Source organism: Leptonychotes weddellii, chromosome 16 (genome assembly GCF_054177405.1).
Source record: "Leptonychotes weddellii isolate Sample4059 chromosome 16, ASM5417740v2, whole genome shotgun sequence".
Classification (NCBI taxonomy): domain Eukaryota; kingdom Metazoa; phylum Chordata; class Mammalia; order Carnivora; family Phocidae; genus Leptonychotes; species Leptonychotes weddellii.
In genome coordinates this window covers 10,166,117-10,185,437 of record NC_138384.1, presented here as the reverse complement: position 1 = coordinate 10,185,437, position 19,321 = coordinate 10,166,117, and the positions used below count along the sequence as shown (strand labels likewise).

General features: G+C 38.2%; 1 protein-coding gene across 2 annotated transcripts in view; it reads left to right on the top strand.

The window, feature by feature from the left end:
* Positions 1-19,321, top strand: part of CNTNAP4 (contactin associated protein family member 4) — a 178,087-nt gene that overhangs the window by 42,812 nt on the left and 115,954 nt on the right. For both annotated transcript variants that reach the window (XM_081806346.1, XM_081806345.1), the window contains exon 2: positions 17,327-17,474. In XM_081806346.1, coding sequence (XP_081662472.1) covers positions 17,327-17,474 — 148 coding nt within the window. The remainder of the gene's footprint in view (positions 1-17,326; positions 17,475-19,321) is intronic.

The following is a 19,321-nucleotide window of genomic DNA, read 5'->3' as shown; positions in this document are numbered from 1 at the left end:
TTTTTGTCTGTCCTGGAAGCTTTTTGTCTCTCCTTCTATTTTCAATGACAGCCTAGCTGGATAGAGTATTCTTGGCTGCATATTTTTCTCGTTTAGTGCCCTGAATATACGGTGCCAGTCCTTTCTGGCCTGCCAGGTCTCTGTGGATAGGTCTGTTGCCAATCTAATGCTTCTACCATTGTAGGTTACAGACCTCTTGTCCCGAGCTGCTTTCAGGATTTTCTCTTTGTCTCTGAGACTCGTAAGTTTTACTATTAGATGTTGGGGTGTTGACCTATTTTTATTGATTTTGAGTAGGGTTCTCTGTGCCTCCTGGATTTTGATGCCTTCCCCAAATTAGGGTAGTTCTCTGCTATAATTTGCTCCAATATACCTTCTGCCCCTCTCTCTCTTTTTCTTCTGGGATCCCAATTATTGTACTGTTGTTTCATATATGGTATCAGTTATCTCTAGAATTCTACCCTCGTGATCCAGTAGTTGTTTATCTCTCTTTTTCTCAGCTTCTTTATTCTCCATCATTTGGTCTTCTATATCACTAATTCTCTCTTCTGCCTCATTTATCCCAGCAGTTAGAGCTTCCATTTTTTATTGTACTTCATTAATAGCCTTTTTGATTTTGACTTGGTTAGATTTTAGTTCTTTTATTTCTCCAGAAAGGGATTCTCTAGTATTTTCTATCCTTTTTTTCAAGCCCAGCTAGTATCTTTAAAATCGTCATTCTGAACTCTGGTTCCAACATCTTACTAATATCCATATTGATCAGGTCCTTGGCCGTCGGTACTGCACCTTGTTCTTTTTTTTGAGGTGAGTTTTTCTGTTTTGTCATTTTGTCCTGAGAAGAATAGATGAATGAGAGAACAAATGCTAAAAGGGTAACAATGACCCCAGAGAAATATAATATAAACAAACAGAGGAGACCCAAAACCAGGGGGAAAAGAAAGGGGGAAAAAAAAAAAAAGAATATGATCAGGCTGGTGAATAGAACAGAGCCACACGATTTTGGGTATGTTTTGGTCTTCAGAAGAGACTGCCTCCCAAAATTTTAAGAAAGAAAAACTTATATATATGTACAAAAGTAAGGATAAATATGATGAAGGGATGAATTATGAATGTAAAGATGAAAATTAAAAATAGACTTTAAAAAGAGAATTGATAAGTTGGTTGAAAAAGGAAAGAAGAAAAATTTTAAAAAAATAGAAAATAAAGAAAATTAAAAAAATTAACTTTGAAAGACTAAAGCATCATGGGGAAAAAAGCCATGAATTCTATGTGCTGTATTCCCCTAGTGCTGGAGTCCTGCCAGGGGAGGGGCCTGTTGCAGAGATTCTCAAATGTCTTTGCTCAAGGTGGAATTGTACCGCCCTTGCCAGTGGCCGGGCTAAGTAATCTGCTCGTGTTTGCTCTCGGTAGCTTTTGTTCCCTGAAAGCTTTCCATACAGCTTTGGAGGACGAGAGTGCAAATGGCGGCCTTGCAATCTCTGGCCCCGGAGGAGCCGAGAATGTGGGGCCCCACTCTTCAGTGAGCCCCCAGAGAAAAGCAGTCACTCCTGTCTCCCCGGTATCCGGCCACACTCCATACTCACCTGGCCTGTGACCGAGCATTTCTATCTCTGGCACATGACCCCGTTTGGAGTCTCCAAACCCAGCAGATTCCTGGGGTGGGCTCCTGCGCCTCTCCTCCTGGGGGAGGAAGGGGAGTATCCCCGGATCTGCCGCTTGTTGGGTCCCTGCTGGATGAGCAGTGGCCTGAGTGTGCTGCAGATCACTGTTTATGGCAACCCCGAGCTGAGAGCCTGCTCCTCGGCTTCGTCTCTGCAGCCAGCTTCCCTACTCCAATACCTGGGAGCTCTGCTGCATTCAGGCACCCCCGGTCTTCCTGTGAGCCCGAGGGTCCTGAACCACACTGTCCCAGTGAGGGTTCCCCCCCCCTCCTTAGCCACTGGAGCGACGTCCCTCAGTGGAGCAGACTTCTAAAAGTTCCAATTTTGTGCTCCACTGCTCTATCACTTGCCAGACCCGGCTGATGGAGGCTCCCTCCCTCCCCCCTGCCATCTATCTTCTCGAATATCACCTTGGATTCACTTCTCCGCACATCCTACCTTCCAAAAAGTGGTTGCTTTTCTGTTCATAGAGTTGCTGCTATTCTTTTCTTCGATCTCCTGTTGAGTTTGTAGGTGTTCAGAATGGTTTGATAACTATCTAGCCGAATTCCTAGGACCAGATGAAATTTGGGTCTCCTACTCCTCCGCCATCTTGCTTCTCCTCCTCATTTAACTTTTTATATTGAAATACAACACATATCTGAAAAGATAAAAGGTATACGCGCACACACACACGCACCCCCCGAGCTCATTTATTATCAAAAAGCAAAAACACCTATTTAAATATTACCTAGGCCAAGAATACTCCAGTATCTCAAACACCTCCTTTCATCCCTTTCCTGGGCACTGCTACCTCCATCTTCTCCCAAAGTTATCACTATCATGATTGTGAATGCCTGTTTTGAATTATATTCAAAAGAAATGAATCAATATATTCTTTTTTTACATGTGGCTACCTGTGTTAACATTATGTTTGAGAAACATATCCATGTTGTTGTGCATAGGTATAATTGATTTATTTTCATTGCTTTATAGCATCTCATTATGCGAGTGTATCTGAATGTGTTTATCCCTTCTACAAATAGACATGTGAGCTGGATTTGGGAACTATTCTGAATAATACTTCAGGAGCATTCATGTGCCTTTGGTACACAAAGCCTGCTTTCCTGTTGGGTACACTCTTGAGAGGGGAATTGCTGGCTCATAAAATAAATACATGTGGGGCGCCTGGGTGGCTCAGTCCTTGAGCATCTGCCTTCGGTTCATGTCATGATCCCAGAGTCCTGGGATTGAGCCCTGCATCGGGCTCCCTGCTCGTCGGGAAGCCTGCTTCTCCATCTCCCACTCCCCCTGCTTGTGTTCCTGCTCTCGCTGTCTCTCTCTCTGTCAAATAAATAAAATCTTAATAAATAAATAAATAAATAAGTAAAATAAAATAAGTGTATGTTTAACTTTAGTGGAATATGTGAAAGACTTTTTATAGAGATCATGTTTATTTATACTCTCACCGCAGTGTATAAAAATTACATGTCTTCCACATTCTTGACAACACTTGGTATTACCAGTTTTCTTTTAATTTTAGATTTTTAATGTTTGCCTCAATTTTAGTTATTCTGGTTGGCATGCAGAACTCTCACACTGTGGTTTGAATTTACAGTGTCCTGCGACTAATGAGGCTGGACACCATTGCATAGGTCTGCTAGTCATTTAGATATTTCTTTGTCCCGTTTTTTCTTATTTCTTTGTAGTTCTCTATAAATCCTGGACACAAATATACTGAAAAATAGGTTCTTCCATTCTGTGGCTTCTCTTTTCACTATTTTAACATCTGTAAATGAACAGAAGTTCTTAAGTTTAATATATTCTGATTTGTTAACCTTTCCTCTTATGTGTCAGCCTTTCCTTTTGTGTCATGTTTAAGACACCTTTGCCCTCCTCCAGGTTGTGAAGATATCCAGTTGTGCTATCTTCTAGCACATCTGCTAGCTCCATTCACATTTAGCTTTACAATCTTACTAGAATGGCTTTCTGCCCATGATTTAAGGGAGTGATCAACCTTCCTTTTCCTTTTTTTTTTTTCTTCTTCTCTTTCCCCCCAGTGTGGATATTTGATCAACCCAGCACCGTGCATTTACAAGAGGTGGTTTATTGTTTGTTTGTTGTTTTTCTAACTGATTTGCATTGCAAACATTGTCAGAAACCCATTCCCCATTTATGTTGAGTCTGTTTCTGGATTCTCTGTTCTGTTCCACTGGTCTGTTTGAGTAATCTTCTGCCAATATGACATTCTATTATTTTTGTAACATTCTGAGACTTGATGCCCAGTCAAGAAAATCTTCCAACTTTGTTTTTCTTCAAGAGTATCTTGGTAATTCCTGTCCCTTTATATTTTCACTAACAATGTATGAGAGTTCTTGTTGCTCCACATCCTCACCAGTATTTGGTATTGGCAATGTTGTGGATTTTGGCCATTCTAATAGGTGTCTAAATTCAATCCATATCGATATATAGACTTTCATTCAGCAAATTTGCTAACCACATGCTATAAAGTAATTTCTACATAAACAATCATGCTACCTATGAATGACAGCAGGCTTATTTCTTTCCTTCCAATCCATATTACCTGTTCAGTATTTTTCTTACCCTAATTAAATTATTCACCTCATGTGGAATGAAAGGGTCTATAGAGAACATACTTTGATTCTCAAGCTCAAAGCAGATCTCAGCATTTCTTTTAACATGTGACTTTTTGCTGTAAGATTTTTGTAGATGTCCTTTATAGATTTAGAAATTCCCTTTTTAGCTAAAAGTTTAAATCACATTTAGATGTTGAATTTAATCAAATGCTCTTTTTACATCTGTTTAGAAGATCATATTTTCTTCAGTTTGATTAATTACCTTGAAAGATTTTTTTTTTAAGATTTTATTTATTTATTTGACAGAGACAGAGATAGCGAGAGCAGGAACACAAGCAGCGGGAGAGGGAGAGCAGGCTTCCCGCTGAGGAGGGAGCCCAATGTGGGACTTGATCCCAGGACCCTGGGATCATGACCTGAGCCGAAGGCAGATGCTTAATGACTGAGCCACCCAGGCGCCCTACCTTGAAAGATTTTTAAATATTAAGCAATCCTTGTGTTCCTGGAAGAAACTTGATTAAAAAGTTATGATCTATGAAACTTTTTCTTTATTTCTGTATTCTATTATAATTTTGCAACTATTTTAAAGGATAGTTGGATATATGTTTATGAATAAGATTGGCTTTTATTTTTCTTCTTGAAAGTTCTGTGTCAGATTTTGATGTCAAGGTTAAGCTAGCCTCAGAAAACAAGTTGGGAAGCATTCTGTTTTCCTACTATATGAAGGTGTTTGTATAAGATCACTGTTTTTTGTCCTTAAATGTTTAAATGTCCTTAAATCTTTAGAAAATTCACATCCACATGTGAACATTTTTAAATTATGGATTTAATTTTGCCAACAGAGATAGGCAACTCAGATTTTCCTGTTTTTCATCTGTTTTGGCAAGTTGCTGTCTGTTTAGAACTTGCTCACTAAATTGTCAAAAACTATTCTAAGTAACCTCTTATGATCATTCTAACTTGTATGGGATCATAGTAGGATGCTCTTTTGAATTCCTGATATTGGTTATTTCTGTCTCTTCTTTTTTCTTTTCCTTGATCAGTTTAGCTAGGGTTTCATTAATTTCAGTGTCCTTTCAAAGCCTTATTTTTATCATTTACTTTGCGTTTCAGTCTTGGTTTTAATTTACTGTATTTTTTTCCCTAATGTCTTAACATCCATCCTTAATACATTAATCTTCTTTTTTCTTTTAATGTCCATGTGCTCAGCACCAGTGACTTCTCTTTCACTTGTGACATTGATAATTTGGGTCTTCTCTCTTACTTTTCTTTGGACAGCATGAGTGGGGATTTATCAATTTCAGTGAATTTTTCAAAGAAAGAGCTTTTGATTTTGTTAATTTTCTCTTATGTTTTCCTGTTTTCAATTTCACTTATTTGTGCTCTAATTTTTATTATTTCTTTTCTTCTGATTATTTTATATTTATATTGTTCTACATTCTCTAGTTTCATAGGATGGAAACTGAGATTATTTATTTAGGTCTTTGGGTTTTTTCCCCCTAATGTATGCATTTAATGCTACAAATGCTGCTGTATCTCACACATTTTGATAAATTATATTTTTATTTTCATTTATATCAGTTTTTTAAAAATTTCACTTGAGACATCTGCCTTAGCTCTTGGGTTATTTCCGAATATTTTTGGGCTTTCTAGCTATCATTCTGTTACTTATGTCTCGTTTTATCCTATTGTGGTCTAAGCATACTTTGTACAGTTTACAGTTTCTATAAAATTTGTGAGGGTGTGTTTTAGGGCCCATAATGCAGTCTGTCTTCGTGAATGTTTCATATGATCTTGAGAGGACTGTTTCTGCTGCTGTTGGATGGAATATTTTAAAATGTCAGTTCGATCCAGTTGACTAATACTGATATACAGGTCTTCTATATTCTTACTGTTTTTCTGTCTTTTTGATGTATCAACTACTCCAGCTATAATAATGGATTTGTCTATTTCTCCCTGCAATTCTATCAGTATTTGCCTCATGTATTTTGACCCTTTGTTGTTATGTGCTACAGATAGGGGAGTGTTACACCATGTTGAAAATTGATTGCTTTGCCATTATGCAATGTTCCTGTTTATCTCTGATAATCTTTCTTGTTCTGAAGGCTGCTTTGTTTGAAATTAATATGGCCACTCCAGCTTTTTTTAGATCAGTGTTAGTGTTAGGCTAAAATACAAAATGAAAACCAAACTTGAAAATTCCCTGAGCAGACAAAACCATTTAAGCCCCATAAGCAAAACTAAATCTAGTTTATTTCATGAACGTAAGTGAAACTTAAGTCATCTTTCAAAAAATGGTATAAGATAACCATTTTTAATCAATCCCCTGCCATCTGGAAACCCCCATTGTAATAACCAATCACTACAAAGGTTAAACAGCTTCCTCATTTTCACTTTATAAGCCATTCTGTAATGTCACACACACCTCTAACCTTCAGAGCAATTTTGGTTTGAAAGCTCTCAATTCTTGAACTATTCTTATATGCACAATCAACTCTTGCTAATTACTATTTTATTGATCTGGTGATTTTAATTTTGCTAGTTTTGGATTTTTGACATCAGTGTAGTATATCTTTCTCTGTCCTTTTACTTTTAATCTATTTTAGTCTTTGTATTGAAAGTGGATTTCTTATGGATAACATATAGTTGGGTCTCATTCTTTATACCCTGACAATCTGTCTTTTAATGTTGTATTTAGACCATTCACTTTTAAAGTGATTGTTGATATGTTTGGATTAATATCTGCCATGTTTGTAACCATTTTCTATTTGTTGCATTTGTCTTTTGTTTCTTGTTGCCCCCTTTTTAATGTGTTATCTGAATTTGAGCATCTTGTATTATTCAATTTTATCTCTTTCCATATTGATATACTTCAAAAAATTCTAGTGACTGCCCTTACCTATCTAAGACCATCTTCAAATAACATTATGCTACTTACTAAGTAGTGCAGGTACCTTAGAGTATTCCCAGTCCCTCCCTCTCACCCCTTGCAACATTGCTGCCATTAATTTAATTTATCCATAAGCTATAATCACCCAATACATTTTTAGTATTATTTCTTTAAATAGTCATCTTATAACTAAGAATAAGAAAAATTATTTTCTTGTAACTTCTTTTATTCCTTCTCAAATGCTCTTCTTTTCTTTGAAAGTTTCTGACCGATTATATTAAACTTTTGTCTAAAGAACTTCCTTTAAATGCTTTTTGCAAAGCAGGTCTGGTAGCAATGACTTCTGTTGGTTTTTGTCTGAGAAAGTTTTTATTTTTTCTTCACTTTTGAGTGAAAATTTCTCCAGGTGTAGAATTCTAAATTTATTTTTACTTCTCTCAACACTTTAAATATTTTGCTCCACTCTCTTCCTACTTATGTGTTTTCTGATAGAAGTCCAATATACTTCTTATCCTCGTTCCTCTCTAGGTAAGGTATTTGTTTTTCTCAGCTTCTTCCACAATGTTCTCCTTATCTTTCGTTTTCTGCAGCTTCATTATGTTATGACTCAGTATAGTTTATTCTGATTTCTAACCTGCTTGTTATTCTTTAAAATTCCTGGGTCTACTTTGGTGTCTGTCATTAATTTTGGAAAGTCTGTTGGCCATTATTCAAATATTTCTTCCACTTCATTCTCTTTTTCTTTACCTTCTGGTATTCCACTTATGCACATGTTTCAACTTTTGCAATTATCCCCAGTTCTGGTATATTATCTTCTGCATTTTTCTTTTTGCGTTATAGTTTAGGAAGTTTGCATTTTTTGATCTTCAAGCTCACTGATTCTTTCCTTAGTTGTATTGAGTTTATCAATGTGCCCATCAAAGACATTCTCCATTTCTGTCACAATGTTTTGATTTCTGATATTTCCCTTTGGTTTTTTCTTAGAGTTTTCATTTCTCTGTTTATCTTACCCATCTTTCTTGCATGCTGTCCACTTGTCCCATTAGAACCCTTAGCATATTAATCACAGTTGTTTTTAATTCCTAGTCTGATAATTCCAACATCTGAGACATATGTAAGACTGGCTCTGATGATTGTTTTGTCTCTGCAGAATGTGTTTTTTCTTGCCTTTTGGCATGCCTTGCAATTTCTCGCTGAAATCTGGACATACTGTATCTAGTAATGGGAACTGAAGTGAATAGGTTTTTTTGTGTGAGGATTTATATTAATCTGGCAAGGAATTGGGCTGTATTTAATGTTTGCTCTAGGTGTTGTAGGTGCCAGAAGCTTCAAATTTATCTAGGACTCTTGTTTTTGCCTCTCCTCTTGACTTTGGGGTCTTCTTCCAAGGTGGTCTGTGTTTGTGGTTCTTTCAGCTATTATCGAGTATTATTATACTAGAGTTCTATTGGTATGATGATATGATATGAGGATAAGAGAGCATTCTATAATATTCCAACTAAATGTCAGTGTTTTTAGTGGGCCTCTGTCTTGGGACTGTGACCTTCACTAGTGTTTCTCTGGTGGTGTGGCTTGTTTCCCTCTGCCCCTTACTTCTTTTCTTGGCTACTGACTCCTTTTTTTTTTTTTTTAATATTTTATTTATTTTAATGACAGAGAGACATAGCGAGAGAGGGAACACAAGCAGGGGGAGTGGGAGAGGGAGAAGCAGGCTTCCTGCTGAGAGGGAGCCTGATACGGGGCTCAATCCCAGGACCCTGGGATCATGACCTAAGCTGAAGACAGATGCTTAATGACTGAGCCACCCAGGCATCCCTGGCTATTGACTCCTGAGGACTATTTGTTCCCTTAGGTGGGACACAGAGAGTAGGGAAACCAGAGTGGGAGGAATGTTCTTTGCTAATTAGGATGAGGCTCTGGCAGTCTTTTCCCCTGGACAGTAGGCCCTTGGTGTACAGAACACTCTGGGCATATTTTGCAATGATTACCTTCTCCTCTCCCTGCCAGAGCTGGGAGGGAATCCTTTTCTGATCTTCACAGAGAGCATGGAAAGGTTCCTGGAAGTCAAGTTCACAGAAATGTGGGGGCCCTCTAAGACTGTGGTCCTCAAGAGTTTCTCTCTCATGCCAGTCCACCCTTAGCCTCCGTTGATTTATCAATATTACCTCATAAGCAGCCCTATCAGTTTATGGCACTAGTGGCTTCTGCTCTAGGTGGACAGATCTCAGCTCTGACTCTTTGGATGGTCTTGTCTCTCCAGATTTCAGGGTGGTAGTTTGCCATGTGTTTCATTCAGCTTAGGCTGCTGTCACAAAATATTGTAGACTGGGTGGCAGACATTTATTTTTCACAGTTGTGGAATTTGGAAAGTCCAAGATCAAGTTGCTGGCTGATTCTGTTCCTGGTGGGAACCCACTGCCTGGCTTGTAATTAGCCTTCTCACCATGTCCTCATCTGGCTCTGGTCTCTCATCTCATCATTATGACACTAATCCCATCATGGGAGCTCCACCCTCATGACTTCATCTAAACCTAATTACTTCCCAGAGGCCCCACTTTCAAACACCGTCATGTTGGGATTAGGGCCTCAACATGAATTTTGGAGGGACACAATCCAGTCCATAGCGCATGTAACCTCAGTGTTCAGATAGGTCTAAGAAAGGTCATTGATTTTAAGTTTGTCCAGCTTTCTTATTGTTTAGAGAACAAGAATGATGTCCAGGTGCTTTAAATATAGAGCTGATGCTTTTCTACTTACTAATGTATGTGTCTTTGTATCCAAGACTCTGAATTTCCCTTTTTTTAAAAAAAGATTTATTGATTTATTTGAGAGAAAGAGAGTGAGAGAGCATGAGTGGGAGGGGTAGAGGGAGGGGGGAGTGAGAATTTCAAGCAGACTCCATGCTGAGTGTGGAGCCTGACACAGGGCTCGATCACAACAATGAGATCATGACCTGAATCGAGACCAAAAGTCAGATGCTTAACTGACTTCGCCACCTCTGTGTCACATCTCTCTGAATTTCCATTTAAGAACAGATTTTGCTGCTGCTTTATTACTTTTATTGTGTATAGGACATCATGTTTGAAGAATGAACAATTTGCGACCTAGAAGGATATCTTTCTACAGAGTATAACTTTATTTATTTCTGCAGGTAGAAATGAGCACTTGACATCTCTGACCATCTTAATCTTATTGAGAAGATAGGAGGCTGAATTTTAGTCCCTGTAAGGAGTTGTCTGTCTCTGGCTTACCCTGTATCCTAAGCTGTAGGAAGCTTATAGGATATTCTCATCCTTGGGGGACCTAGAACTAAAATTTTGTCTTTAACCCTGTGAAGTTGTAAAAAGATCTCCTCAGGTGCTTCGCATCTCAGGTTCTCTTCAGGAATCTTAGAAAGGGTAAAGGGTCTCAAAAGTAGGGCTCGCTTCCTTAGGTTTTCTTCTCCCAGATCTTGGACATTTAATATTTTATTGTCTTTTAGCACTTCATTCCGTTTTTCATTTTGTACAGCTTTTCTAGCAGGAAGATTGTTCAGAATTTCCTAGTCTACCAACCATAATATGATTATTTTTTTAAGCTAGAAGTTATTTTTCATCTCAATAAAACCTTAGTTTTCCACAAAACTGGACATATATTACCCTAATATAAATTTAAGCATAATGACCTGTAGACATATCTTCCATAAAACAATTTATTGCTATCTCTGAACAATAGTTACAAAATATAGCCAAGGTTGTATCTTTCACATGCTTTTTCAGTCTTGCCATTTGATCTTGCCATCTTGAGAATTGAAACCTTTTTATGCTAAAAGGGCTGAAACAGTGTATTTTACAATTTGGTATCTCCACAGATTCTAATAAAATGGCCAAGGCATGGGACCTTATTGGAATATTGCCAGTAATTTGGTATCCCTTCAAATAAAGATTTTAAAGATAGTGAATATTTTCAGAGAGGGGTGGTAGAAACTGACTTTATATTAATAAAATTCTATTTTCTTATTTTGAAATTTGAGATTTATTATATACATGGAACAAAATTTAATTTTCTAATCTGCTTTCTGTACTCTCATTGCTATTTCTCTATTACATAAATGAATGACATTCACACTCAAGAGAGAATCAGCATTTATACATATAGTTACAACAGTCTTGTTCAACATATGTTTAAAAGTTATTCTTATCTGGGTTTATGTTAGCAAGTTCCCCGCTTTTCAGGAATATTCATTTTTTCTTCGCTTTTCTTTTGCATTTTTTGGTTTTTAGATAAGACAACCTCTTGGGAGGCATACTGGCACACTTGGTAAATATTTATAACCAACATCATAAAACAAAGGGCTGACTTCCATTAGACAGCATGTTTTTATGATGCATTTAGTGTCTGCATGTCAGCTGACTGTGTCAAAACGAGTTGTACTTGGAAATAGGTCATATGTAAGTTACATGAATTTTCACAACAGGAGAGGTCGGGGGTTTGCATTTTTGCCTGCTTGTCATGTTGAATTTATATTAATATTGCTGTTTATTTTGGTGGGAGTGAAACCAATTTTTATGTAATTACATAGCCTGCTGTATAACTACATGTAAGTGGTCCCATGTTTCTGATTTATTACAGCAGTGTTCTGGATCCCCTTATGAACTGCCATATGGGCATTTCCCTTTATGCATCTTGACTTACATAGATGAGTTGCTCAATTAATATTGATAAAATAGATTAATGCTATTACACTTCCTCATAAACTTTAGAATCATTATGGAAATACTTAAAATCTTGTGAAAAACTTTAATTCATTAACTCCATAAATTATCTTGTTTAGAATACATTTCTAAACTATCTACGAATACCTCATTGAGTTTGAAAATCATCAGGCCTCAAAGAAAAGAAGAATACAATTAAGACCTTTTGATTTCTATCACGTAAGACACATCACCTTACTTCTATTTGTAGATATTTTATATATTTGATGAAATACTGGCATATTCTTTTATATTCTATATCTATTAGGAGATTATCATTTTATGCAAGAGTCCTATTGATTATCAAACATTTGTCTTTTATTTTTATTCTACTCCAATAATTTTGAGAAAATGTAAAGTTTATAGAACAGTCCTTTTGCCTATAAATGTTAACTGGTAGAGTTATGTTCAGCAATCATCTAAGTTGCATTACTCTCAATGTGTCAAAGATTTTAAATGTAAATTATGAGAAAAAGCCAGTGGGTGGGGGAGGCGGTGGGGAAGCCTCCAACAAAATATCAAGCTTCCTCTAGGGTGGGTTGTTTGCTTTCATGTTCTGTTAGAGTGAGGCCTACTGATAGCTTAGCTAAATTATGTGCTATGGAGTCAGAAAAGCCTGGGATTAAATCTTTACTCTGCCACTTCCTAGCTGTGTGGCTTTAGGCACACAATCTCTGTAATTTTCATTATCCTCAGCTTTAAAGTGGGTACAAAAATAACTACTTTATAGGGTTGATGGAAGTATTACAGTTACATAATATATTTCTTCTGCACCTGATGCTGAGACACAGAGTTGCACACTGATCTTTAGATTGATAACACAGAACACATTTGCTACTTATTTCTCTCTTTGGAAGTTAGCCTGGGTGAACCCTTCTCCAAAAATCTTTTCCTTCTCTGAAAAGTTTTGTAGTAATGTAGGTAGGGGAAAGAGCATGGCTTATCCACAAGCCAGAAAAATTTTCAAAGCCAGCTGAAGACCAACAGCACAAATGGGCTTGGTATGCACTAGAAATGCAGATTCCAGGGCCCCACTCACAGATTTAGTGCATGAGGCGCAGGATCTAGAAATTGCATTTTTAAACAACTCCTCAGGTAATTCTGACAGACACCAAAATTCAGAATCTATAATAAAAGGGAAGACAAACATCCATATAGTAAAAACATGTTTTTAAAAGAGCAATTTAAATCCATGTGTTCTTTTTTTAAATTTTATTTTATTTTTTTAAAGATTTATTTATTTATTTATTTATTTAGAAAGCATGAGCAGGGGGAGGGGCAAAAGGAGAGGGAGAGAGAGAGTCCCAAGCAGATTCCACACCGAGTGTGGAGCCTGACACAGGATTTGATCCCACAACCCTGAGATCAGGACCTGAACCAAAATCAAGAGTTGGACCCTTAATCAACTGAGCCACCCAGGCGCCCCTAAATCCGTGTGTTCTTTTATGAATTGTGATGGTGTGAAAAAAAAATCCTCATAGCAAATTGAGAAATACCTCTTAGGCAAAGGAAATACATTTGAAACCTGGTAGTATGCCTAGAACTTTTAATTTATGAGGTAATGTAACATCAACCCCATGCCTCATTCACTAACATTATGAAAAAATACCCATTAAATACAGAATTCCACAACAAAATCTTTGTTGTTATCCTATGTATTGAAAAAATTTCAACATGGGGAGCAAGACGAGACAAATATTACTCTTCAGTTAAATCATAGTTAATTAATGGTGCATATTCCCCCAATGACGTTGATACTAGAAAGTTATTTAAGGTACTCAGAGCATTATGAAATAATGTTCTGCCTACTCTGTCACTGTATACACACACTTCCTATGTCTACGTCTTACTTCATTTTACTAATTATTGTAAAATTGATACATGTTCATTTTTAAAAATCCAGAGACGATGGGGATGTGCTAAAAATCCCATACCCTCCACCTCACGATTTCCCTTGCCCTTTGTAAGAAAAAGCTGCTTAAAATTTTGAATGTGCCAAGATATTTTTATTACATATACAAGGTAAGCACCTTATATTTCTTCTTTATGTTCTTAAACTCTAAATAATTCATAAATCAATCAGGTAAAATGTGAAAGATTGCCATTCATAGACCTCCCCATTCTACTTACCTGTTTGTTGCCCCGCTGCCACTCTGCATCTTTCTCCTCATCCCTTAAGATGTTGAGATCATCATAGTGGCATCTATCTAAATCTGTGACTGTACATTAATGTTGGCAAAATGTGAGTTCTTTTGGAGGGTTATCTGATTCATCACCCAGCTGTTCACTGAAAGAAATCAAAATTGTATTAGCCTGCCCGTGGCACCCAGGAAAGTAGAATTGAAGTGTAAGAGGGCCTGATTAGGATTGAATGTTGATGGACCAGGGCCTCAACCCTGGATGCACATTACCCTGGCTTGGAGAGCCTGTAAACACACACACACACACACACACATACCCCAATGCCCAGAGTATAAAAATTTTGACTAGTGGGAAGAATGGGGCTTTCTAGATGGGTCTGGTTATCAGAGTTAAAATATCTGTGGGTTTATACAGTATTCTATTTGTGTTGTAGGAAACAGTAGCTAGGAATGTGGACCTAATAGTTGAAAACATACTGGATAACTCTCTCGGTTATGGGAGATACAGTGCACATTTGCACATTCACATTTGACATGCTGAGAGGTTCTGTAATTGAGAACCTGTTGAACTTTGTTTTGTTTTTAAGCCCAATCTTTCCCAAATGTACACATCCGACATATATTTTACTGTGAACCACTTTGAGCCAAGCCATGATCTAGGTACTGTGAATGGAGACGACTGAAGGTCCTTGCTTTAATGGAGCTAGTCTTCTAGTGGGATAAGATAAACAAACAAACAATAATCAAACAAAAGAAGACCCCAAATAATGAGTAATATGAAGAAAATAAAATAGGAAGGTATGATGCAGGGGTATGCCAGGTGCACCGCTTTTGAAACTGTGATTAGAAAGGGTTTGACTCAGGTGGTAACATTTTGACCAAGGCCTGAAGTGGCAAGAGGAGCTGGTTGCGCAGAGAACTTTCGGAGTAGTGTGGACAGCTGGTGCAAAGCTCTAAGCAGGACTGAGCTTGGTTGTTCCAGGGGGTACAGTGTGGTGAAAGCATAATGGAGGGTGTTGTCAAAGGCTGTGTTTGATAAGGAGCTTGGATTTTGTTCTGTGGCAAATGAAGCAATGGGGTTGGGGGTGACACGGTTTGATTTACCTTTAAAGATATTCCTGACTGCTCAAAGGGGAAGAGATTAGGGCTGTGGATGGGGATGGTGACAGGGAACAGGAGAACAAAAAAGGTGAGGAGGAGGTCACTGAGATAGTTCGGGTGAGGTAATGCTTTGTGGAGCTGGGTGGTCATAGCTGAGATGAAGACAGATGCCCAGATTTTGGATATCATTTGGAGGTGCCATCACAGAAGGCTTGTGGTGCCTAAGCCTGAGAGCTGGGTGTATGGAGTATTGGTGAGGTGGTGGCAGGAGGTAGAGAATCGATTGATAAGGAGAGTCAAATCAAATTAATTTGACTATGAAACACCAAACATTTAAAAAAATATATTTTGGTAAATGCTGGTAAAGGGATATTTGTGAACTAGAAAGAAAAGTAGGTAAATGAGCAGATTCCCTGTGTATTGGTTATTACTAACGTATTCGCCTTTGTCTTGTGCAACCTACATGAGGTTGACCTTATACGCTGACCCAGTCATGGTCAGCAGACCTACCAAGAGCCTGAATAGATTGCTTATTTTGTTCTGGCATATGCTGATTGTTACAGAAGGAAAAAAAAAAAACAAGGGGGAAGAGGAGAGGGAGAAAAAGAAGTAGGAGGAAGGGAGGATGGGTAGCAGAGAAGGAGAAGAAGAAATAAAAAATATAAATTATTGCGAACAACTTCCCTCTAACATTTTCACATATGAAGCCTTACCATTTGTCATGAAGGTGAAAATAAAAGCTGCCCTGATATTAGGTGCTGTAGTATGTGAGTTTTGCAGGTGAACTATGTGTTAGGCAGATGCACCCTGATATGGCGGAAGGAAGGTAGCTCTTGCTCTCACCTTACAACAGTTTTACAAACACCAGGAGGCTATTTTCTACCTTTTTTTTTTTAAGGATTTAATTTATTTATTTGAGAGGGAGAAGCAGGCTTCCAGCTGAGTAGGGAGCCCACAGGGCTCGATCCCAGCGTCCTGGGATCAGGACCTGAGCTGAAGGCAGATGCTTAACCAACTGAACCACCCAGATGCCCCTATTTTCTACCTTTCTGAACTTTAATTTCCTTATCTGCACTTTGTGCTACCTTAGCATCATTCTCAAGGTCTTTCTAGCTTTCAAATTCTAGAGTCTGTAAGTCTAATTTTAGGTCTTTCCAAATTATTATTGCTTCCAATTTCCCTTAACAATTTTTTTAATACAGGTGCTTTTGTTTTATTATTGTTTTATTAAATAACTTTAACATGTAGCAATTCTTTTTTTTTTTTTAAAGATTTTATTTATTATTTGACAGAGAGAGAATGAGAGAGAGAGAGCACATGAGAGGGGGGAGGGTCAGAGGGAGAAGCAGACTCCCTGCTGAGCAGGGAGCCCGATGCGGGACTCGATCCAGGGACTCCAGGATCATGACCTGAGCCGAAGGCAGTCACTTAACCGACTGAGCCACCCAGGCGCCCGACATGTAGCAATTCTTAGTGTGCGTATCTGGCAAGACCGTGAAGTTGAACAGCCTGTTATCAGAGTGTTCTGAATGGAGTGTTGGGAGATACTTTTTTTTTTTTTTTAAAGATTTTATTTATTTATTTGACAGAGACAGAGACAGCGAGAGCAGGAACATAAGCAGGGGGAGTAGGAGAGGGAGAATCAGGCTTCCCGCTGAGCCGGGAGCCCGATGTGGGACTCGATCCCAGGACCCCGGGACCATGACCCGAGCCGAAGGCAGTCGCTTAACCAACTGAGCCACCCAGGTGCCCCGGGAGATACTTTTGTTTATGTTAATAAGGGGAGAAAATGAAACAACAGAAACATGTCCTAAGTTTTATCATTCATCAGTGATGCAGGCAACTTCTTTGCTGAATCAGATCCTACTTTTTGAATACTGGAAGAAGATTTTCTCAATTTTTTTTGGTGCTGTTCACAATGTTAATACCTTTTAAGTTTAATCTGAGCTTTATAGAAAGTTTATTGACGGTATCATGGTTGAAAGCTGGCTTAATGGGGAAGGTGGAATTTCAACTACTCTCAATATAAAGAAAAGTCTGGGCAATGGTACCTTCTGTGGATGGAGGGACATTACTGTGTAACTGGTAATAGGATTTTCTTGAAGAAGGTAGCCATTTTTTCAGTAAAAAAGCAAGTCAGACGTTGTTCATTGATGTTCTAGGTCACAGGGTGAAACAGATATTCTCCAGATGCATTGATTTCCTTCTTTCCCTTTTCTTTTAGGGCTTTCCAGGAAATGCAAATGCAGACAGTGTTGTGTACTATAGACTCCAGCCTTCTATCAAAGCCCGATTTCTGCGCTTCATTCCTTTAGAGTGGAACCCCAGGGGCAGAATTGGAATGCGGATCGAGGTGTTCGGATGTGCCTACAGTAAGTGTTTGTTTATCCAACACACTGACATAGATTTCAAAGGAGATGTTTTGAAAGCCAACCTGCATGCTGAAATTGACTTTATGGCTATGTAAAGAGATACAAAAACAGGAATGATTCTTGTGGAAAGCTTTTTTTGTGCCAATACATGGTAATATTGACTTTAGCGTTTGGCTTTATATTTTAAATCAGAAATGGAAGCATTTTATAGATAGATCGATCCTTAAAGAGATAAATAGATACAGATACCTGTTTATAGACGTATGTGAATCCATTTACCCAAATCTAATATTATTAACTAGACCCTGACTTTTCAAATATTAGAGTTTTCCCCCATGGACTATATTTGATGATGTTTCACTTAGGCACCCTGAATTTAATAAAAGATACAGTGTTCCATTTAGTGTAACCAGTCAAATGTCAGGACACGAAAGAATGTTTGTCTCTCCAGCCTAAAAATAATATGCCACATAACTCACTTATAAACGTGCTGTGCCTTCAGCATAAATTCATAGAAAAAGTAAAGACCTCTGCCAAAATATAAAATGTGTTTGAAATACTTTCACATAAAAAATGTTAGAAGCCACAGATTTCACTTAGTCTCCTCTTAATGAAGCATTTTATTATATCTTTTTGTGGGGCAGGGGCCTAAGAGTTATTGATAGCCTACCTAAAGCCACACCATCCTGTTAGATGCTCTTCTATTATAGAACAATGAGTTAGTTAGTATGATCTACAATTATCAGATAAGCAGTCTGAGGTTTGGAGAGATGCCGTAATTTGCCCAGCATCTGATGCCTAGCACGCAGAAGAATCTAGAAAAGAGTCCGGGACTGTTCAGTTCCTCTATATCACTCTTCCTCTAGTGAACCTTTATTTTTTAGCCATGAAAGGTTTTTTTCACACATATTTTATCACTTTCTGATGTAAGTCAAGTTAGGCTCTGGTTCACTTTATTTGCAGGAAGGGAAGGCATGTCACGCAGGGGGCAGGCAACTTGTTGACATTGTCTAAACTGTGTCAGACAGACAAACTGTGGTGTACAGACTGCAGGTCTCCTTGCACTGGTTGGTGATGTTCCTGGCACCGCCCGCCCCCACCCACTCGCCCCGGCCCAAACACCAATAAAGGTAACTGACCAGCCTTTTGTTCCTGCCAGGGCCTACAGAATAGTGATCACAGTATGAATATCAAGAGTAATAATAATAATAGCAATAATACTAATATTAATAATAATTTTTTAATATTTTATTTATTTGTCAGAGAGAGCGTGAACACAAGCAGGGGAGCAGCAGGCAGAGGGAGAAGCAGGCTACCCACTGAGCAAGGAGCCCCATGTGGGACTCGATCCCAGGACCTGGAATCATGACCTGATCCGAAGGCAGCCACTTAACTGACTGAACCACCCAGGCATCCCCCAATAGTATTAATTTTTTAATGCTAGATATAGCAACGTTTTATTGAGTGCTTATTATATGTCTAGCATTATATTAATAGGTAGTTTATAATTTTTTAAAAGTCTGGGTAAATATTATAAGATAACTACTCCATTCTCCGACTTTGCAAATGAGGCAGCTAAAAGCTCAGGGAGGATGGCTTGCTCAAGCCATACTGATGGGAAGTGACTGAGCTGGGTTCGCAGCCAGGTCTGCCCAACTCCAGAACTCAAGTGCGGGCTCAGGCTCTGTCCAGGTGTTAAATCCTAGAGATGAGCCATGGGCAGCTTACTTCTCACTGTCTGCCCACTTAATCTCTTGGCTTCAACAGTTTAGCTTAGCTGCTCCTATTATGTGTTAGTTCCTCCTTTGCAATGATCCATTTGAATAAAATCATCCTTTAAAAAAATA